This window comes from Anser anser (assembly GCF_964211835.1).
Source record: "Anser anser genome assembly, chromosome: 8".
NCBI classification, from domain to species: domain Eukaryota; kingdom Metazoa; phylum Chordata; class Aves; order Anseriformes; family Anatidae; genus Anser; species Anser anser.
This window is the reverse complement of record NC_139728.1, coordinates 29,429,888-29,454,115: the sequence shown is the minus strand read 5'-3', so window position 1 is coordinate 29,454,115 and position 24,228 is coordinate 29,429,888. Positions and strand designations below refer to the sequence as shown.

Here is a 24,228-nt window from a genome sequence, read left to right as displayed (position 1 = left end):
TATTTACCACTAAGATACATTTATCTGTGACAAAAGATGGTATTTACATAGTCTGTGCCTTCTTTATGCCAACTACGGAGATAAGATACTACATGAGTACTTAAGGAAACAACTTAATATACATCTGTTGATGCTCAATATTTATCATGTACGTCAGATATTTTGAACAACATTTCTTCTACAGTATATGTATTTCCTAGTGACATACACCATTTGTATTTGGACAGGAATTAGAATGCTATTAAAATACAAGCAACAGCTTTGTAATAAAAATATTACATACAAATATGCCAATTTTGACTAATAAGATAATTTATTTATTTACTAAAATATATAGTCATTTAAAATTGGAGTGTTAAACAAATGTATTGTTGCCCACAGCAGAGACCGAACTGCACCAAAGGTTCCATGGTGATAAAAAACATTTTTAAATGGTCCAATTCCCACTTTGTCAAAGATTTCCTTTTGTCTGTCTTTGGGCCTTCACCAACACCTAGTTAACGAAAAGCGCCGCGCAGGGACCTCAGAGGAGGTTCTGCCATCACGCCGCGGCCACAAACACTTCCATAATTTTCAGACTGACAACTCTCAACTTCACACTCTTGGTTTTTATTCACAGACTTGAAAAGAAAAATATCCTTTTCCAGCTTCTAACAATTTGTTTGAGGTCGATAAGCTATTTTTATTCCCACTGAATTAGCTGAATAAGCTGTGGAGAGAATAGGTCTTTGTTTCAGGCAGCTGAAGAAAAAGTCAAGAGCTGGCTTCTTACAGTCAACTCTGGGTCCAGATTTCTCCTAATTCTCTGGGTGAACGCATACATTTCCCAAATATGTACTTTTGTCATTTAGGTTACGTTAATCGATTAGAGTAGGCTCAGATCTTTATGGAAGTTGCTATTAAAAACTTACAATGTGCGTTTAATAGCAGAAAACAAATTCAAATACAATTTAAATAAAAACCAGCTTAATATTAATAAGATGCATATCCAGCTTTGAGAGGACTTAATGGGATACGGTGTACTTGCAGACAGAGCAGACAAGCAGATCCGACCATCCCCACAACACTTCTCAGTATTATTTGTCTCCTCAATTTCTATGATTTAGGGAGCTATTAAGAAACAGCATTTTGCTAGGCTCACACATGGTAAGTCTTCCATCAAGACGATTATGACTGCTCAAACACTCCCAAACTATCTGATGACTTTTAGGATCCCCTGCTTTTGCAAAGGACACTGAAACTATGGTCTCCCATTCCCCTTTCTTTCTGAGAGGTCTCTCAGCTACTTAAAGCCGTCCCTGCACTGTGTTTTGATGTGCTGTGTGTCCATCTCATCACTGCACACTTCTGGGTACGCAGCCAGGAAGCAATGTGTTCGATAAGCAGTAGAGACAGCCCACCCCGCACCTCCCCACGTCATGCAGTGCCCCCACAAAGCCCAGACATTTCAGAAGAGTAAACCTGGGTCAGTTCTAGGTCCTGGGTCTTTGAGCTATCGAACTGCACTTGAGTCACATTTTCAAGCTTTTTACAACACCAAGGAATGCTCACAGTTTTTGTTTGTTTGTCTTTTAAGCATAATGCAGAGTTTCCCAATGTCGCGGCTTGCCTTTGATTGCCAAGGTAAAATGAAGAATAAAGACGAAAAATGACTGCAACATCTGACTGTGCTGGAGACTTCCGATTTGTGTGCCTTAGAACAAAACAAATGCACAGCCATAACTTCACTCTAAAACCTCTTCTGTAAACGAAATTACCTACTAATAATGATTCTACTATATCTTTCCTGTCTTCAGCTACGATGTGTATATCCTGCTCGTGATGTCTAATGTATTCATCACAGCACTCGGTGTAAAACAGACACAAGCTGATGGCATAGCCAGCAGCCGGCAGCTACTGGCTCCTTACATAAAGCTTCAAGTCCAGGAGAGGTACGCAAAGACAGGGACCTACTTACCTACTTCCACATTTCTGAACGAGATTTTTAATACCCAACTCAACTGTCCTGTGGTGAGTGATCTTACTCCACAGGATCCCCTTCCTGAGCCAGCCACAGAGCTACAAGGCTTGGCCAAAAGCAAGCGCTGGTGCCTGCTGTGCTCCCACGTTGAACACAGTGCCTCTCTCCCCTCCTGTTTCGGGAGGGCTGAGACAGCACAGGTCACTAACCCACCAGAAAACCAGTCCTGCTTAATGGTGGCGCAGTTTTCTGCTGGGTGAGTGAGCTGAACAGGCTGGGGAAGGGGAGGGCAACGATCACCCCAGCACCGTAAACAACTGGAGAAGGTGGGAGTGGGGACACGCGAACAGCAATCCCCCTTTTTGCCTGCAGTCATATCGCCTCATATGGTGGAGCTTCAGCCTGAGAAATAACAGAACATTAAAGGAGGATGACAAGGTAAAGGTGAGGGGACCTGGACAGATGAATAGATAACAATTCCTCACCACACAAAAAAACCCAACCATTTAAAATCACTGTGAAATGATGGAAGTTGTATGCTCTCCCCAAACAAACCATACATCTTAGTTAATCAGCTGTCTTGAGAGTCTATTCAAGCAGTTAATCAGGTTTAAGCTACACTTATGACATCATACAACTTAATAACTTGATTAAATAAGAGAATATTTTGAATCAGAAATTCTATTCTGACTTTTTTAATCTCTCCAAAGGACAGAGTGTGGCAGACCTATTTTCTGTTCCTCAAAGAGTAAAATGAAGTGAAGGATTAGCAGACATCTTTGCTTATACCACATTTCACATAAGCAGAGTTGAGCACAGCATTCACTCCTCTGCAGAAGAAAAATAAAATTGCAAACAAATGAACAGAGTATTTTAACTTTTTTTTTCAGTGTTAAAATATGCCATTAGGTATGTAATAGCTTCACTTCAATGTATTTAAAGAAATGAAGATATTAATGCATTAATTCTCGGGCATTTTAAAAAAAGAGTAATTATAATCACGAAACTGATGATGTATTTCAAAAATGCTTGCAATACATCAATGTGTCAAGCACTTTCTTTTCCTCCTGGCAAAAAAAAAAAAAAAAAGAAAAGAAAAAGAAAAAAGAAATCCACCTCCAAGGATTTATCCAAAGGAGAAGAGCTAAATGGATAAACTTGACCATATGAAATAGACTTACTTTTTCCACTCTGCCTGGAGGAAGAAATCAACTCAGTGAGAGAATTAAAAAACAAGCACTCCAGGGAAAAATAAGAGTGGGGTATGGTAGTTTTTACCATATACTTTTTTAGTTTATATTCAACTGATTTTTTCATTTGCGTGAATTTAGCCTTCAAAAGGGATGACCCAGAGGCTTCCAAATCTTGGTCCTCACGAATAAACAGTGTCTTTCAGGTAAGCTGGAACTCCATGGATCCCGCCTTTTATTTATTTTTAAAATTTAAATGGCCATCCAGCCTCCAGAACCTGTGGCATGATGCTCCTGATGGATCAAGATGCTTTGTGTATCTTACTACACATGGCCAACCAGACATCTAGCACACTAACCAAGCTAGAACAGATGGAGGGTCTTCCCAACTGCAGTCCAAGAGTTATGGTCCAGTGTTTATCCATTATATTTTAATCTCAGAATTTAACTTAGTGTAAATTAAAAGATGGTAAATCATTTTATTCTGCTTTCCTATAGAAAGGAAACTTCTGCAATCACACCTTGTGCATCCAAGCTCCTGCCCCACAACTTTTGAACCTGCTAGCCAATTTGATGCAATTCTGATGGTGGACTAGAGGTCTCAAAGGTACTATAAAAGGTTCATGAAAATAGGCAGCTGTGCAGAGGAGAGAATGCTGATAAATTCCCTGACTGAGGGAAAGGCTTCAGTGTGAGATCACACTTTATTAAAGCACCAAAGAATTCACATGAGAGAAAGCCCTCAGAAATGCTCCAATTGCAGGAAAAGCTTAAATCAGAGCTCACACCTTCCTCGACACCCAAGTCAGTTGAGCAGGAGACACAAATCTGTAGGAATCCAACTTCATTAGCTGCAGTACCCACAGAAGTACTCGTTAAACTCTTCACAACTCCGCACTCAACTCCTCCCTGCAGGCAGCACGGAGAGCACCCAACGGGTACCCCTGTCCTCAACCCCTCTGCGCAGGGGGCAGACAGCAGCTGAACTGGAAAAGGAGGGGTCTGCCGACACAGCTCTCCGGGGACGGGGAGGAAGGGCCAGAGCAGATGTACCGACTGGCTGCTGTAACGACCCAGCAAGGGATGCCAAAAGGGTTAGCCCTTCGGTTTGCTCCGATGCCAAGAGCCATCCGCCCGCGCTGCCGGCAGCTGCCGCTGGCTCAGCCCTCGGAGGAGGCTGTCTCCCTGCCGTGTGTCACTGTGCGAGTCCTTCCCATTTACAACGCCACAACGTGCCTCCTGCATGCACAAAAGCATGACTGCATCATTCTGTGGCCGACAGGCTTTGCTGCACTCCCCATTCCTCACGAAATCCCTTTCAATGGCATTCTTGGCCCTCGCTCATAGGCCACCCATGCTCATCCTTGCATACAGCTCTACTTTACTCCCTCGTCCATCAAGTCCTGGTCTCATCTCATTTCTTTCCCTTCCACTCTTCTCTCACCCCTCCAATGACACCTCGCTGACTACTCGCCACTCTGTCAGGCTGTTCATTTAATGGATTTCTTCCCTTGAGAAACAGTATTTCAAAAATCACATCTTCTGCACCTAACAACTCAATCCCGAAATGAGGTCTCGCTGTAAAATTACTGCATTGCCTATTCAAATACATTAATGATACACAACAAAATGACACTGTGATAATCCTCAAATAACCTGTCATATCCCTAAGAGAATAACAGGTTACAAAACGGAGGAAATTACAGGCAGACTTCCGCGTGGTTTCAAATTGATTTTATTGCCGAACACCTGAAAGAAACACACTTGTTGGTTCAGAACACAGTGTGCAGTAAGGTTTACAATCCAGCACAGGGCAGACACCCAGGTTTGAAGGGCCGAGTGGCAGGGGCTGAGGGATCTCCTCAGGATCTCCTCCCTGCTCCTTCCCAACAATGGCTGCGGCTGCGCGGCCCCACAGGCCGGGCCCTCAGGGCCCTGCCAGGCCAGCTGCAGGCCGCAGCGCTATGGGACGTACACTCTGGTGTCATTTTAAGGTACGGCATGTGCTACTGCTTGCTATTTACTGCCAAAGCACTGCGAGGGATGGACACTACATAACATAGTATCTTGGGGAATCATTTAGATGGAGTAAAACCTCTATGCTCTCACAAGCGCGTTGTAAATAGGCACAACTGAATGCCACGTGCACACACAAACAAATGCCTTGTGCCTACGCACTCTATGGCATTTCCCTCCGAATTACTCCTAATTTCGGTAGGTGGTTCCACCCTAAGCAACCAAGTGTTACAAATACGAGACTTATGTTCAATATCTCACAATATTCCCAGGATCATCATGCCATGGAAATGGCAACTTCCCACCCGACTTTACAGAGCACCTGGTTCAGTATAATACATAAGTTTAACACTGACAGGTCAAAAAACACAGTTTAAGCTTATGGTTCTGAATTTTCAGATAAAAGACAAAATATTTATATATACATGATAGCTAATGCACTTGGTTCTCAGGTAAGTGATACAAAAAACCTCTGAAAATACCTAAGGCATTAAACAAAAGAAGTTGAAAGAATCTGGTATCTACAGAACAACCACAAAATGGTACGATGAAGTCAAGGTTTACCACATACGCAATCCACCCGTAGCTCTGTCACCTGGCAGTACTACTCTCATTACCTGAACAGGAATTCCCAAATTCAGTTTGCTCAGGCACTGCTGTTAGGAACAGCAGGGGCTGCTGGCTCTGTGCTGGACTACGTGCACACAAAGACGTGCAGAAGACTGGGGTCCTCCTCCACACTTAAGCCTTGTCCTTCCCCCAGACGAAGACCTAAACAGTCCCCTTACCCACCCTATTCTCCTGTTGCATTCTCTACCCAACAAACCCCATTCCTCCACGTTGCTCCCCCTTCTTCCTTACCTTCTCAAAACGACCCCAGCATATGACACCAACGCTGACTCTGCTCCTGGATCTTGAATTACAGTTGTGGATCCTGGCACTGGCTGGCTCCCACAGCACTGGCCGCAGGCAGGGCAGTGGGAGAGCAGGAAGCACATAGCACCAAGAAGCCGCTGGTCAGCATACCTGATGTGCCACCCACCCATTGGAAACGCTTTCCAAAGGTAAAAAGCACACTGGTATATCGGGCTCCTCGTGTGCAGGCACCTATCAGCTCACAACGGCACTGATGGGTCTCTCGATGGAGGCACTCATCTCTGCCGGCAAGCACTTGCAGGCCCATGCAGAATGGGAGCCAGCAGCCACAGATGCTGCCCACGCACACAGCTCTCTGCAGAGGGATGCCAGCACAGCCCTGGGTCCTCAGCTTCAGAGGGCTATGATCCTCAGACCTCCTCTCCACCTCTGCTCAGCAGACACTCACTTTTTACGTTCACAGCAACAGAAACCTGTTGCTTCCTTGATGATTCCCAAAAGATCGATGCTTTAACATTGCCCCTAATAACTTTTTGTTATGAGACAGAGAGTGAAAAGCTCAAGCTGCGATCTCTAAACACTGACAAGGCAAACAGACATGCCTATAAATATACTACTAATAAAAGGCTCATTATTACTTCTAGGATAGCGGAAAGAACTAACTGCCCTTTAGCCCATCACCACAACATCTCTTCTAATTTCAATATAGCAGAAATATTTCGAATTTGCTAATAAAATAGAGATGTTCAGCTGATGCAGATATCAAGGACTTTCATGCACACCCACACGTGCATACGTGTGTGTGTGTATATCCTTCCTCATGTCATTAGCTTGCAACTGGTTTTCAACATGCATGTAGCCACTACATGCCATAAAACAGTTTGGTAGTCTTGCGGTGTACTATAGCTAGCATACCTACAGATAAATATTCTGGATCACTCTTTAAATGCCAGCTAGTCTGATAAAGAGCAATTATATATCTGTACAAAGCAGAAGGTAAATTGATGACTAGCCCCTAAGCCACTATGTTGAATAAGAGAGAATCAAGACTTAAGACTGAGGAGGAAAAAAACTTCGACTTTCTCAAACAGTTAAAGAAGTTATTCTGGACAGCTGTCTCAATTAGTATAATATTGCAGAAAATTAAGTAACATCTGTAAAGAATAAAATTATTGTCATTTCACATTTTTACTTTCCCTTCTGTTAGAGGCTTGCTTCCACTACATATTTGGAGGAGTTACTGTTTAAACCAAACAGACCATTTTGGAACAGAGCTATTATGCAAATAATCTATTCTGTATTCCAACTAAAAGCCATTCTTTGCTAGTCTGGACAAGACACGATGCACAAGCAGAGGTTTTTTTTTTTTGTGTGTGTGTGCAGTGGAGCAACATAATTTATGATGGTAATGATGAAAGGTATCTTCCTATCTCAAAACCAGACGTTCAAGAAGATAAACACATAACCACCTTTTATGGGCTAGTATTTGTCTTTCATTTATTTCTTTAAATATTTGCATTCTTTTTTATATATCTTTAGTTGCAAGTCATTGCAGTGATATTGTTCTTCAATGAGAGTAATATAAACATCTACCTGTATTATTATACTCTTAGCAAGTTTGTACAGTGATACTTGTGTATGCAGATTTATACCACAGACATCATCTTCTATCTATGACTGGAGTTAGATGAAATTGCTTATCTGTACCACCTGCATAAGATCAAAGACCCCAAAAAACATAAGCTACCTGCACCAAGCCTGAAACAATTTAATAACCTTAAAATATCAAATCAGTATATTTCATGCCCTGCATTTTAATGCTATTCTCTGGATACCTGACTTGTGTTGGTAGAAAAGATCATACCTAAGAACAAATGCAATCTAAGGCAATATTTAAAGATTAGATTATCCTTCATTGCAAATAGCTCATTTGTTTACTATCACATTGCTTTATTCTTGTTTTCCCTCCTTATACCATGAAAATGCTGAATATTCAGTTTAGATTCCCCAGCAGCTTTTTATTTTAGTCTAAAAACATTTACCTAACACATTCTTAACAAGCAAAGTGAAGAAAATTCAGCCATCTGTCTCTACATTACAATAACAGTTATGGAAGAGTAGATTATTCTATACAGCAAGAAATTTAATGCTAGGAATTCTTATACTTTAAGCACTGGCATGCTCACATCAGTTTTGTATATAACAATGTTGAACACCCACCTACAATGAAACAGTGATTTATAAGGAAACACAAGACAAAATATTTTAAAGACATTAAATGCATTCAATATTCTAATCATGCTAAATGTCCATGCTTTAAACTGAGGAAAAAAAAAAAAGATCAGTGCTATTATTTTCTAATCTCCAGCACTTCACTAGTTCTAAAATATTACTAAAAATGCTTAAAATGACTTGCCGGAAACAAATACAATATAGAGATAGATCCGAATCCTTACCTGGGAAACCCCCTTGTACCATTGCTGTACCAGCATGTACTTCAAGATATCTGCATTCCTGACAAACATTCAATGCTGTAAGCAGCTCAAATCCTCATCATACACAGACTCAGTGCTTGTCTTTCCTCTGACGACCTTGGGCCTATTTTTCTGAGATTTTTCTCTCCTTAAGGGCAAACCGTCTGTCTGTTTCTATTATGAGATGCCATCAATTATATTAATTTCAAGCTACCCACAAGCTAACAGTTACATCTGCCAGCAGATGAAAGCTGCCTATGAAAGTATGCAGGGAGAAGCAGATCCCTGGTTTCCCACATCTGACCCACTGATGCTCTACGGCTGCTGTTTGTGCACTGCCTTGCTCTGCTAGCATTCGAATTACATCTCTGTCCCCAAACACGAGTCACCTCAAACGTTTGTTTATGTCACTGCTCGCTGCAGGTACTGTCATGCTTAATGACCCACTGCACGGCAAAGTAACAGTTAATAAACAGTATTTATCTAAGCATCCTTTTCATGCAAATACAGGGGTTAAAAAACTGAATTTCTCAGTCAAATGGCTTCACTAAACGTGTTGTTTTCCGACCCTGCAAATCTTGCAGTTTCCCAACACTGATATGCATTCATGAATTTTTGTTGTTGTTGTTGTTTTTTAACGTGTCAGAAAACAAAACCAATCTGTTATTAGAAGCCTAAGAAAAATTCAAACTTCATCATAACTTGCATTTTGCTGCAACTCTGAATAAGCAATATCAGTTTTACAGCAATGAGTGTGTTGAACCAAAATATTGAAGAGAAGCAAAATCCCTCATTTAGTAATTAAAAAAAGAAAAATCTCTCTCAATTTATAAACATACTTATTCATTTGGGGAAATCCTTACTAATTCTCTGTGCCAAATGGTACACTTAAACAACTCAAAATACTCTAATAGTTATTTTGTTAATACCATTAATTTGTTCATTTTTAAAGTTCATTGTCCTTTCTTTAGAATATGTATCACAGCACACACAAAGCCATCTGTTCAGTGCATTATGTACAAGCACACAGTAAAAAAAAAAAAAAATACAAGAAGTCCCAGCTGCAATTTTACTATTAATTCATCAAAAATGTAATTTCCTTTTGCAATACTTCATCAGATGCTGAAAACTGTGCATGTGATTCACAAATAGAGTTAAAAAAAAAAAAAAGAGCCCAATAACAAAAGCCCAAACTCACCCCCAACCTCTAACTACAGTGACACCAACACTGATCTATCCTCACGTGGAACAACGGCTTGCGAGTCTGCCTGGGATGCAAAGCCCTTCTGGATGCTACTTAGGGCTGGTTACAAAACTTCAATATTTTATCTAATTAGGGGTCAGAATAAGTATGGGAAAAGAAGATTAGCAGTACAGAGTCATATTAAACAGATTAACACGAAGCAAAAAATGTCACCGCTCTATTTGTCTAATCCTGGCTCTTGCATGATCTTTGGAAATGCACTGTACTAAATATCCTTGTTTCTAGATTTCAGAAAATTAAAAATCGCAATTATCATGTTTTCAATATTTTATTTTCATAAAGCTTGAAGCATTTTTCCAGGCTACCTCTTGCTCTTTGAACATCATCTCTATTTGCTGTTGATTGCAGTGACATCTATTGGAGAGGCAGTGTTTGGCTACACAAGCTGCTTCACCTGAAGTTCCCAGGTTTGGGGTTGTTTTCTTCACCCTCCCCCCAAAATTAAAATGAAATTAAGAATTGCTTCTGCTCTGTTGTAGCACTGCTTTACATAATGTCAGATTCTCAAGACTTAAATTGATTTATGATTTTTTTTTGTTTTTATTTTGTTACTGTTAATAACTCGAATTTTTCCAAAGTGACAATGATAGTTTTGTCATCTTCACCCACAACAGGACACGGAGACTTCCTGAGGTCATATTTTTGCACCTAAAGCACCCCACATACTTGACCATACCCTCCATCACGTCTCAGCTGAGCTCTATTGCACTTCTTTATCTGCTGTTTTTAATGAAAGCCCTCATCCTCACGCAGGACTACGGGCATCCCTGACACTATGGAAGCTGCTAAAAGCCTTGGGTCTGAATGGTGAGGGTGCTCTGCTGACACACCCATGTGCTCTCTAACCCCAACCCAACCCCAAGTGTGAAATGGGCAGAGTGGGTTTGTGTGAACCCACCCATGCACTACTCACCCGTTTCACCCTAAGCAGCCACAGATTTATCGCAATGGAAAACACAGAGTCAAAACTCTAGAGAAATTTTAAAACCTGTTGTTTTGGTAGAGAAGCCACCATTCCTCAAAAAGTGTTTCAGGAAGATTAATCATTATGCTTTCTTACAGCTTCATTGATTTTTGCATTATCTACAGACAAAATAGAAGGAGGGGGGCATTATTATCCCCTTATTAGATACAGTTAAATATCCCTGCAGACAGGAAGTCTGAGCATAGAAGCATCTAGTCCATTATCTAAGTCACCTTTCACAAATTTTTATCTATTTTTATTATTTTAAACTTATTTGAAACCAACCAGATCAATCTCAGTCTCTTAACTAGACAAGGAGTTTTATCAAAAAATAAAATATCAATTGAAATTAAGGGGTCCAAGTCCTTTCAGCAGTTGTCTTTTTAGTTTTCTATATATTTTTAGGGTCTTTACCTATGATTGCTTCAACTCTATCACAAAAATATATCTAAATTGTACAGTTAGGAATGCCCCAAAGAAAAGCTTACAAAACATTCCATTACCAACTCCTCTGCCCATCCATTTCCTCCGCTTCTTTTTACAACTAACCCCTCATTACAGCAATAAGCCACACCAGGGTGCACATTAGTCTATTAGCAGAGCCTTAGCGCACACCTACAGCCATCCGCCACCGAGGGAAAGCACACCACTGCCTATTGACACAGCCTGGAGCACAGCTGCTTGCCAGTACAAATAGCTCCTTTGTGTGCTCTTCCCTCCTTTGCTTGTTTTCATTTTTTTTTTAATCCTACTCAAAACGTGATGTTTTTAAGGTTTAGGAAACCTGAAAAAAAATCTTCTTGGGAAGTGGCCTCCTCCAAAATAACCTCTGTTATTAACTCTTATTAACTGTTATTAACTGTTCCTCATAGAGTTTCTGATATGGGGAGGAAAAAACTCCGAACTTACATTGTAATATTTCCAGGTCTATAGGATGAAGCATTTTGAAGGCTCTTTTTTTGCAGCAGGATGAAGAATTAATAAGCTGATCTGATCAAGAGTTAAATAAGAAAGCAAGGAAACAAATTCTGTCTTCTACAAGTCCCGTAAGCTTAGTCTTCCTTCTCCAGCTATTACCAATGTAACTACCATTCCCGCTGACATGCTTCAAGTTTTACAAAACTATTTTAAGGCTTCCAGTTCACATTTCAATACAGCATAGTCAAAGGAAAAAGTAAACAAGAAGCACACTACACAGTTGGAGCTGAATGCTGACAAGGATTCAACGGTATCACTAGAAAGAAAAATAACATGACAAGAGGAAATGATATTTTCAACTTGCCCTCAAAATCTGGAAAAACACTATTTGGGAACTTATAATGATCTTGAAGGTAATGGTGGCTCAAATTAATTTGAGATGTAAGGAGAAGCAGGTCTGAAGCTAAGGGCCTTGGATAAAAGAAGACATTTGAAAATAAATAAAATGCTGGAGCGTCTTTGCAAAGTTAGCAGAGTTCAGCAATTAAACCACGGAAACATGGAGGATGTATGGGGTTTCTCTAAACCAAGAACTATGTAGTAGTTCTATATCCAGCAAGGATTCACCCCATTTGGATCAGAAACCTCCTTCAAAAAGAAAAGGCAGAACATTTACAAGAAATGACTGTTTGTTACAAGTCAGCAGTGAACGCTACAGTTTCAGTGCTGGAAAAGCAGAAGTAAAAGGGAGCACTGCCAAAAGGCAAGTGGATTTAGATCCCACAGGGGAAATTAAATCAATACCAAAAGGTTATTCAGCCACCTTAAAGGGAAAACAGACAAAACACGGAGACTGCGATGCCATATGGACAGGACAGAAAGGAAAGAAAAATTTTCTCTGTTATGGTAGGAAGACTTACAGTGATTTGTTTTCGTTTTCAGCATGGGGAATGATGAAGAACATGAGGCAAAAGATGGGAGGATGGGATGGAACAAATGACAAGCAAGGAAAAAAACGTCAAGTGTACCAAGTAAACTACTTCCAGAGTATGAAAGAAATTGATGAGTAGGTTCACAACACTGAAGTTACATTAATAAGAATGCTAAAAATAAAATATCCACGAGGAGAACAACCAGAGTACATAGCTTTAACAGCTGTCCCACCTCAAAATGCCTCCTAAGACCTTCTAAACTATTGGCACAGATTGAGAACCATGGAAAGTAAACGAAGGAAGGAGGGACTATGATGTGAATTTACCTGAGACAACACTTATGCCTTTTAAGATACCTGATCTTCTAAATACGGAAGACAACAAATGTAATTCACCTGTTGTTCGGTGAAGCTCAGTAAATTATTAATTAAATGTACAGAAACAGTAGAGCTAGTAGATTAAATGGGTTAAGGAATAGACCAATATGAACATGCAAATGGACATCGTTAGAAGGGCAGGTACAGGCCTGGACTGAGATTTCTGGGAACGGTGCTCAAGAATCTGGACAAAATTCAGCAACATTAAGTTGATCACAAAAATACCACTGTACTGGAATTTAGAGAGAGGACTTTTTCAAGTGATCACAGAAAAGAGACTCTGTAAAACCCATTCCACAGCTGCCAAGATGCTTAATATCATTGTTAAGCACAGTTAGATTGTTTCTAACATGCTTCAAAGGCTGAGGTACAAATTCAGTTAAAGACTCCGTAGTCTGTTATTTATTTTTAAAGAAACAGAGAATGAGATGGGGAGAAATAAAGTGGTAAATGCACATCTTGGTTTTCCAGGATTCATGGCAAAGTCAGTTACTGCATAACGTTCAACTTCAGTGAGTAAAAAAGGTAGAGAGAAGGAGAGTCATCTGAACAGATCTGCTTGCTGCTGCCAAATCTGCTAAGATTGATGAATTTAGTATCAGTAGTAGCTTTACCTTTTCAGCTGCTGGTCTCAGCTGGCAAGATCATTAGGAACTGCAGAACAGCTAAAAATGATCGAGCCCATTAATAAGAAATTACTTCTGTGCAAGGTATTAACTTAGGTCTATCAAGCACACTGACAGAGGAAGATCCTAATTGCATAACTGGGTATGAGGCTAGTTATCAAATATAATCTTTAACTGGGAATTATAAATAATTAATATCAAGCTGAAATCAGTTTGCTACAATTGGTGTTTAAGAAACAGGGCTGGTTTGGAAGTACAGGATACTTTCAACCTGACATTCACAAAGTTTGTAGTCAAATGCTCCTCGTGACTATCATTTACCCCCCAAAATACAAAAAAACCTTCTTGAGGTAACTAACTTCCATACAGCAGATGGGATGGCAAACTCAGTAAAAACATTCTGGAAAAACCTCCATTAGTTCAAGAACTATCAACTTCCCCTTAAATTAACAGAGGCTAAGATGAAAACCCCGTGTCTGTGCCCTCATTACAGTTTCCATGAGAAAAACCTTTCAAAATCCTTTTCACTCCCACCAATAAAACCTTAAGAGTGACAAACTAACCAATCTCATTAATCATCCCTGCTTCAATGGCACACCATTGCCAGCAAGGAAGAAGAAATCCCACTCTGAGTGGGAGCCACAGTTGCTTCAAGGTCAAAAGCTACCACAGCGTCCCTCTGCTTTGTCTTGCCCATACTGGGGCAAATAAAAAACAGTCCAAGGCACAAGATGAGGAGAAACATCACCGTTGAAAAAAAAAAACAAACAAAAAAAACAAGCACGTATGTATGCTGTTTTGGTACAATAGTGTGTAAAAAATAGAAAAATCAAAAAATCAAAGTGACTCATTAAAAACTAATTTAGGATTCCTAACTGCAACTTTAATATCCCTAAATATTTCATTGGAAGACAAGCTATGGATAATAATATCCCATTTATCCAAAGCTGGAATTAACAAAGCAGTATCCTGGAATCTCAGTCATGCTGTGGGAAGCTCTCAAATTGCACTACATCCTACTTTTTAGGTCCCTAAATGATTGCAGAGTGATAATCATTGCAATTCTCTGCATAAACAAAACAGGCTGAAGAGCTGCAGAACCTTTCCCATAAAAGACACTACAAAAAATGGAGTTTCTCTCAGAACAGCGCTGAATCAATAAATTAGCAGATTTTCCTTTTTAAAGGGAAATATTTAATATGAACAGCAATGCCAGAAATCAACTGCAAGCTTTTTAGGGTGAGGACTATGCACCTGTGGTTCTCAACCTAGGCCTGCTCAACTGCCACCCCAATTCCAATGGTAAAGCACAACATTTGACTTCCACCGCTGACACCACTGCCAAAGCAAGTCCTCTAGACCTCACCTAGAAATTTTTAGACTGAAAACAGATTACATCTCGTTACAGAAGAGAGCTGTAGGAGCCTGGCTGGTAAGAGTAGACCATCTAAGTTACAAATCAGTAGCCCTTCGTAAGAACATCTTTGAGGATTAGAGCCTATTGCCACACAGCACTATTTTCATAACACAAGCAGAAAACGGCAGATAAGTTTATCACGTAACCCAACTGTATCCCACAAACAATCTGATGTAATGATTGCAGCACTACTCACTCTCTGCAGAAGGCTCTTCCTCCTCTTCATCCACGTTAGCTTCCTCCGAGGGCAGTCTTTCACGTGCTCTATAAGGAGGCGGCAATTTCATCGGAGGTGGAGCCCCATACTTTCTCTAATGGATTCAAAATAAAATAATTACATGCTTTGTATCCTCCGTGCACAACAAAAAAAGTCCTAGCTACATGTGTACATACACAGCACTTAATTACAAAGCTAAAATCTGCAGCACAGGCTTTCTACGCAAGAAATCAGAACAAGAAGTGACACTGAACCTGAAGAAAGAAAATACAGCCATGCATGCACAGTTGTTGACAAAACACTTGTGTACCATAAACATGAAAGTATGAACATTAATCAAGGGTTAAAAATAAACATTAAATTATACCCCATTTTTCATTAGAGATGCTTGACAACAAAATATCCCGGTACTGCTTGAAGCCAACACACTTTTAAATACAAAGCAAGAACTCAATGCAGCTACAAGAATATTTAGACATATTTCACCTCCATTTTAGCTAAAATTTAAAACATAATTTGAATTATAACTTACAATAAAATTCTATTACCTCACATAAATACAGGCAGCTCCGATAATGATGCATATAGCGGCGCATAACGGGTGTAAGGAATAGGCTCTGAATCTAATGAAAACAGCCGCTTGTTCACCTGAACAAGTGTTTTTATAGCTCAGGGTAACTGGAGATTGCCTCAGTTTGCTATACGGTTTCACTAAATCACATTCAAGTATATCCCATGCAACCCCACTACTAATAGCAGGATGCACTTTAGAAAGGGAACACCGAGTACGTTATGCCATTAGGGCAGCCAGAACGCTGTAATGAATTTCTGCTACAGCCAGGAATTACATCTCAACACCCAAACACCAAACCTACAATCAAATTTTCCATTGTGTACGATGAAATGTAAACCTGCATATAGATTTCTAAAATCCTGAGCCTAAACTTGTACAGAATAGTCTAACTAGCCAGCTGCAATACCGGCTACATAGCGCATTTTCTGAGCTACTAAGACTGGCATCGTCCCATTGGTTTAAAAAAAGCATTACAGAAAAATGCTGCACTGAAGACAGCAAAACATTAATAAATGAAATGACTTCTATCCAATGGTAGTTAAAGTGTATAATAAGAGCACTTGGAGACATGACAGCTGTTTCCCCGAAGTACACAATACACCAAACAAGCCTTCTGCTTTTTGTTTGATCCCAGTAGAGGCAGAACTGTACAAAATCCAGAAGGCCCAAGAAATCTCAGAGGACTCCTGTTCTGTGTTACCAGCAGGTAAAGATGGAAAACCTGCAGCCCTACTTCCAGCTGCCTATGATGAACCAGTATCACTGCAATTTAATAACAACTCAGAGTCTAAAATATGACCCTTTGTAAGACCTTAAACGTTTGGTAGAAAATCTGTGTGGAATTACACGAGACACCCAAGCTTATCCATTAGCTTGCTATGGCTCAGAAAGTCAAGCTTCTCTCGTCCCACTGAAAACCCAGGTGTGTAAATTGTGCTGAAGCACCCTGTTACACCATGTTTTTGAATTAGCACAGCTCCTTCCAGCACAAAGGCAAAAGCACAGCTTAAAACAGCCAAACAGCAAAATAACTTCAGTATCTGATTTGTCGATAAGAAGCTCAACTGTTTTAAGTGTTTAAATAGAAAAACCTTCAGTATTGAAAAGATAGTTCATCACGCAGGAACAGGCAGTTTTTTCAGCTCGATATGGTCGCTTTCAAACCCAACTCTTTTGTGCCACTTTGAAGACAGGACTGGAAATATCAGTGATTTCCCATAGGGAAGCAGACTAGTAATCCGCTAATAGCAAATCTTTCCAACTCAGAGATGCCCTTACTGCAGCACAGTGTGAATGCTTTGTGAATTATGTTCAAAGCTAAAAAGGAGCTACGTATTTAGGCAATGAAACTCTTCTATATTCCACCCACCAGTTTACAGGACCAGTAGACTAAAAAGGTCTGAAAAAGATTAGGTTCCCTCTTTAACCTCCAAACGCTATAGAATGCGACACGCTGGAGTCCTAGAGATTAAAGGTAACACATTGCAAGTGGATGAGCATTTCTCAGATTAGAAATACAGATAATAAAACCACAAAAAGTGAACTGTAACTGCTTCATTATAAGTATTATTCACTGGCATGAAAGCACAACTTCAACACCTTTCTTGATTTTTTGGAATAACTGAGCCTCACAGCATCTGTATCTGACAGGATCTGAAACAAGTCATAGAAACGCTTTCAGAGACAGAGGGCCTTCTCGGTTGTACAACGAACACTAGACGGAGTTGGATCAAACCAAAACTTCACCATATTCATCGTTGACATTTAAACCGCACCAAGCAAAAGTTATTGTCCACACTAACTGTGTCTCTGCTCCTCCAGTCCGGATACCCTCAAAGTCGTACCTGACCTACACTCGGAAGCACAGTTCCCAGGAACAAGGCATCGAGGAAAATACTCAGGCCATTAGAGCAACCTGGCTGGGAATGAAAAAATATTCTTTCCCCTTTTTCTAGTGACTAAAACAAATCCACTGGTTTATATTAAACATATTTTTTTCCTTTTTAAAAAATCTGCTGTGAGGTTTTTCAAAAGTTCCTGTGCAGTAATCGCTTCACAATTAGCAGGCCAGCTACAGATCACTTGGTCATTTCCTTGTTTTACACAGCAATAGGAAACATAAGAGACCTAGCTGATTTAATTATCCTATAACATGATTTTACTGAATTTCAGGCAGCCTCACATTAAGGATATTATTTGTTACATGTTATTATTTCTCTATTTCCACTGCACAAGGAGAATCAATTTGCCTCCCTATGGAGCAAGACAGGTACTTCCAGAAAAATGCCAGCGAAGAGCTGTAATAAGTGCAGGGTTTCAGCACCAGGGGAGACCACAGAACATTAATCAGAATCCTGCCGTGCATTTGGCAGAAATTTGGCAAAAGGTACTTGAATCAAAGATATTTCAACAAAGCACTTCAAATTTCACTTCAGACTTCACCGGGGCTCATCATACAGTTATAACGCGTGTTATTTCGTAAAATTTGGGTGTAGCATTAAATGAAATAAATACCTTTTCACTCTTATTTTCTTTGTTTGCATCCTGATCTTTGCTGACTTTGATTCCCTTAGGCTGTACAGCAGAAACCACCTGAAAAAAACAACATATATATTATATACAATTAGCATTATAGTTGCAAAACAAACATCCAAGGTAATGACACCAATAAAGCTCTATCCAGTGCACTCTCTCCATTTTGTCCCATGTAGAAGTACATTGCAGTGCAGTTTTGAGTTACATGCTTTTACTGAAGTTATAAGCATGTTCCGTTTTCTTAGTGCTCGCTGTTTGATACCTAGCCACATCTCTCCATTCAATTAAGCATTACTCTGAAGTCAACAACATGAATGTACACACTTGATATAGACCTCAGTATGCAGTCAGTTCTTAAAATATCAGTTGTTAATTATTCAAAGCTGATTAATATGTTTGCCCAGGGAGTCAGAAAATAGAGACCAGTGTCCGTGCACATAGACACCTTATAGAAGAACACATTTAGCCACTACATAATATTCCTCCTTGCTGTTCTTTTTTCTTACAAGGGGAAACATTTAGGGTAGTTTGATTACAGCTAGTGGCAGGCACACAGTTTAAATGCCACCAAAATACCCAAGTAATATCACATATTATATCAAAAGTATATAGAACTCTTGTGTTTATTTTTTTTTTTTTTGCATGTACTTCAAGGCATATAGAATTGTATGCCTTTTTTTAGACAGGCTTTAAGAGGTTTCTTGCCTTGAAGACGAGGAGACGCCTAAATCTCTTGTAATTTAACTTGGTCTGAAAGAACTGCTTGAGGTTTCTGTGGTGATACATTTTACATGGAGCTGCTAGAGGGAATCTGGCTACTTTTCACCATGCTTTTGTTCTTTTGGATAACAGACTATATTTTTAGATGATGAAATACAAACAAATTAAAGCACACAGGGCCAGAATCAATTGCACAGATGGGAGAACTGAATTAACACCTAGTCAACAGATTTATATCTACCCAACTTGCATCAGAAGAACATGGTTTTGAATCGGGCCAGATAAGTGATCATATGGCCTATAAGCAGAAACTCTGGCAGGAAGGATAGACATAAAAACTGACAGATCTTGCAAAAAGAAATTTATCCAAGTTTAAAAGAAGATGCATAGTACACATTTATTAATTTTTGGAATAAAAAGTAGGAATATACTCACTTTTGGTAAGTTAGACAGACTCTGAACTACAAACACAACAGGATTTCCTGCATTCTTGATAGCTTCTACTGCTTCCTCGTGTGTGGCATTCTGTAGGTCTATCCCAGAAACCTAAAAAATATTGTTTATTTTCATCAGGTAGCTTGTCTGTTGCACTGAGCCTTTACAAGTGATCACAAACATTCACAGGTTAGTGTATATGAGGAAGGTACCAAAATCAGTCAACAGAAATTATTTTTGAAGGATTTTTCCATGATACTTCAAGGAAAAGCATATTGCTTAGAATTTATTCATAATAAAGACGGCCATATGTTTCGCAAAGTAATTCTAGACAAAAACATACTGAGTAAGACTCTCACAGAATGCTGGGTATAGTACAACTCTTTCAGATTCTACTTGTTTGTGAACTAAATCTGTTTTGAAACGGATTTTCAAAACACCACACAACCCCGAAGCACTTACAAAAATGGCATTCCCGACTGTCATCTCTGACTGTGTGGATTTTCACTTATTTTTCTCCAAATGAATACTTCTGAATCTGGGCTCCCCAAGGCGATAATGCCATTCACACCTAAGCCACTTCCCATAACCAGGATTTTCCCTTAAACTGTGGTTAACCAGACTGTTAACTACCCCAAATTAACGGACAAAATAACAGCCCAAATTTCAGTATGCACTTCTATATTTATAATTTAGGCCTACAAGTTAGGGCATAAATTATTACTTATTATTCATTTATATAAGGTCTTTTCCCCCTTCTCATTTCCCCATCAGATAGCTATCTTTTCTTAAATATACGGAAGAATGTTAAAAGATCTCCACAGCTTGACATTTAAAAAAGAAAAGATGACACTAGGGATATATATTTCTTTGGTTTTCAAAACGCAGTGTCATCAATACTTCACGTAAATGGTGGCTGTGTTTTGTTCTTCCCTCCATTCTCCCAAAGCCAAGACAAACTTTATTTCTTAAATTGAAAAGGTAGGTTTATCTGCATTTACCTCAAGTATTTTATCTCCAGTTTTTAAAGCCCTTGTTCTTCCTGCTGGGCTGTCTTCCAAAACTTGTTTGATAAAGATCCCTTTAAGTTCCTCTCCATTCTTCAGGCGCTTTATGACAGTTTGTCCACCAACAATACTGATTCCAAGAGACACATGTGGGTCTCTGAAGATCTCAACACTGAAAAAATACACGCAGAAGTCTAACAGCTTGAAACAGTTTTTTAAGCTATTAAATGCAAAGCGTTAAATAAATGTAAGCTTTTGGTCTTTCAAGGCTGTTTAATAGAGCAAAGGGATGAAGCCAATAGCCTAAGAATGCTCTCAGCAGAGGTGGCTTTTTACCCTCAAGCAGTCTTCACCCCACAAAAAGAAAAAAAAGCACTGTTGCCTGTCCATGCCTACTGTGCTTCCAATAGGCTTTTAGTTTAGAGAAAGTCAGGGTAAAACAGGCAGGTCTTCAAGTAAACAAACTCAGCCTCCTTTAGTTTGAGGAAATTGACTGGAAATGGCAAAAACTGCAAGTGGTATGCTAAACAAATGATAAAATAAGCAAACAAAAAGTTTCATGCAACTTTCCCAACACTGGCTTCTGTGTATTAGTTGCACATTCATCAGCTAAAGCAGAATTTATTTAATATTGTACTTAGGACCATAAAGTCAATTTACCTAAAAATGTTAACAATACAATGAGAACGTGGTAAGAGCTGGATGACAATTCAGATTATGCCTCAAAGTTTAGTAGAAGACCCATGGAAGAAGACAGCAGCATTATGTGCATTGTTCACACCTAGTAGGTACTACACAAACTTGTAGAACATCCACTATGTAAACCCACCAAGCTTTCCCAAGTCAACTCTACAAATAGAAGGTATAATTCTGTTGAACATCTGTTAAAAATCCACTGTATCTAAGAAAGCCCAAGGTACACAAGTACCCTGAGTTACCGAGAGAGGAGGGAAGAAAAAGAAAAACATAAGAAATAATCAGGCTCACAGAAATAAAGACATAAGGTAAATGGGGAGAAATGATGTAAACATATCAACATACGTCCGTGGTGGTCCCCAGTGGCTGAAGTTTGGAGTTTCTTCTCCTTCTCCTTCTTCTCTCTCAGGCAGTTCACTAATTGGGGGCAGAGGGAAGGGAGAATAAAAAAAACACATCAGCTATGCCAGGTCACAATTCCTTGCATATTTTGTATCTGGCAGTGTGACAGCAACGCCTTCGCAGAGTGTCCAGTTTAAATCAACTGTGCATAGTCAACAGACTAGACAAGAATTTTTGTATTTAGGTTTAAATGTACTTAAGGAACGCACCAGAAATAAACATGATGGGCAGGCCAAATTTATTAGCTGTTCTGCGATATACACACTTCCACTGCTGTACCTTATTCTGAATGGCTGTTTAGGCAGTTAACATTTACTTCCTGATTAATATGCTGTGATACTTACAGAAGGATATAAACATGATAAAGCCAGTCTAGCTTACCAGAAATCCTAGTGTGATGCAACTGAGAGAACAGATCCTGGGCGTTCCATTAAACACCCCAAACAGGGTGTAATTAAACTTTTATACTCCGTATGACTCATCTCTTCATGGAAGAGGAATGGGAGTATCAAATTGCATGTCCCCACAGAAAGGTTGAAACAATCCATCCTTGCACGTATTTTTGGTAGCCCCTGAGTGTTGTCTGTAGACCCACTCACCCAAAACTAGTGGGGGAAGCAGGGGACAATTTACAGGTGTGGCAACTGCCTGTGACCAGTGCCAGCTCAAGGCTTCCCAGCAGCACTGGCAAGATTAAACTTTTCCTGCACAGGCCTGAGGACCATGGCTGAACTGCTCTTCCCAAAAGGAAGAGGGAGAAGCACAAAGGAAAAGAAAAAGCAAGAGGACAGAGATCTGGCAAGGAACTAAAGGGAAAGCTCTTTAAGAAGTAAAGACCAGTGGGGCCAGTGAAGGCTACATCCCTTTCCTCCAGGTCACATCCGTTCTTCTGGCTCTCCCCTCTCTGTGGGAGAAGTGAAGTAGGTGGCCCAGTACTCAGGAAGAAATATGGGAAGTAAGGATTCAGTAAGGTTGTAAGTCACAGAACTGGCCCCTACCAAAGTACATCTCAGAGCAGCACAAAGATTTCAACAATTAGTCAAAGCAAAGAAGGAAAAAAGTTATGAGTATTAAGCAAAAGTCATCTGAAACCTCAAGTGTTTCTCCATACCTGTATGACACTGTTCTGGGCTGAGCTAAGGTGGTAACTCTCCCAGATTGCTGGTTGCTGGAAAAAACAAAATCCTCCCCTTTTAGTTCTTCCTTTTCAATAGCTTCTAGGTCAACGGCAAGCCCAGTTACTTTAGAGTCGATCCAAAGCTTCGTACCTGAAGAAGTAAAGGTGTAGATGTAAACTTTTGCTTCCTCTGTCTCTGCATCTTCTTGTCACCTTCAGAAATAAACCCCTTAGCTCACCATGTTCCAAATGTGGATGGTGTGTGATGATCAAGAGACTCAGTGATACAGAACACAATACAGAACATTTATTTTGAAGGAAATTTAAACCACACTAAACTCTTTTTTATAGCAGCTGGCTTCTGATGTACCTTCTGTAAGGCAATAACAGGAAATGCCAGATCTTTGTGGAACTGAGACATGCTTAGGTACAACTTATGTGACAGATGTTTCTCACAAAAACACGATTAGGAATAGTGAATCCATCCTTCATGCAGGGAGAGCATTGCAAAGCCCTGCTCCAGCACGGATGACTGATGTCAATTTGGTGCCATAAATATCAACGTTAATTAAACCACCAGAGCTCCTTGCCAGAGTCATTAGTCTGCCATTGTGGTTAACACAGCTCCTGCTGTATGTGATGCAGGTGACAAAGAAAGGAAAGAACCTCCTTTCACCCAGTGAGTGCTTTCTCAGGCAGGCTGATAAATTAGTTTGCTGTTGACATACCAAATCCTAACCATTGATTGGGGGGGGTGAGGGAGAAGAGAAAATTAATTTGGCCTTGAAGAGGTACCTCAAGTCATACATACTGATGAAAAAGCAGCAATTCAGATTAAATCTGAAGAAAATGCTTGCTGAAATTTTCACCCCAATCCTTCTCCCTCCAAGAAATCACTTCATTCATTTCAGTGCATCCATTACCACTCGTATTTCCTGAGTTCCTCACTGCTGCTCTGAGGCAGCCTGGAGAAGGTAAGCGTTCTGCCAGCAAGAGTCTGGAGACCACACATAAACCCAAGAGGGGAAAACCCTCACATGCAGGGACAACCACCTCACTCATTTGAGACACAGTATAGAGACTGGAAAGGCAAATTTTCATGTCCATTCCAATGCAAATGAAGCCATCAGAAAAAATAGGCCAGACTCACAGTTTGTTGGGCTGCTGGGAAACTAAAAAGGTTGCTACAGCTTCTCGTACTGCAAACAGGCCCACGAGCTGCTCCAGGAAATCTCCTCCAAAGAGCAGACTCCACCGAACTACAAAACTATATTCAGAGCTGTTGCTGAGTACAAGGTCTCCAGCCATCTGACAAGGAGAAACTTTGCTCCTGAGTACAGATTACAAAACCAAGATGCAATCATGTACCATAGAGTTCATTTGCATGTGTTGGTTGTGGCAAAATTACCTCTGAAGTCTGTCACATCTATCATTATTATTATTGTTAAGTGTGAAGATCCATAGAATCAGCAGTCAACACTAACTGAGACAAATTCCTGACAGAAATTACA

At 39.9% G+C, this 24,228-nt stretch overlaps 1 protein-coding gene across 13 annotated transcripts in view; it reads right to left on the bottom strand.

Annotated features, from left to right (window-relative positions):
• PATJ (PATJ crumbs cell polarity complex component) overlaps positions 1-24,228 on the bottom strand; it is a 150,461-nt gene that overhangs the window by 67,647 nt on the left and 58,586 nt on the right. For all 13 annotated transcript variants that reach the window (XM_083846090.1, XM_083846091.1, XM_083846089.1 and 10 more), the window contains 6 exons: positions 22,712-22,868; positions 21,544-21,615; positions 20,497-20,674; positions 19,496-19,606; positions 18,320-18,397; positions 15,211-15,325 (listed from right to left, as the gene is read on the bottom strand). In XM_083846090.1, the coding sequence (XP_083702216.1) occupies positions 15,211-15,325; positions 18,320-18,397; positions 19,496-19,606; positions 20,497-20,674; positions 21,544-21,615; positions 22,712-22,868 (711 nt within the window). The remainder of the gene's footprint in view (positions 1-15,210; positions 15,326-18,319; positions 18,398-19,495; positions 19,607-20,496; positions 20,675-21,543; positions 21,616-22,711; positions 22,869-24,228) is intronic.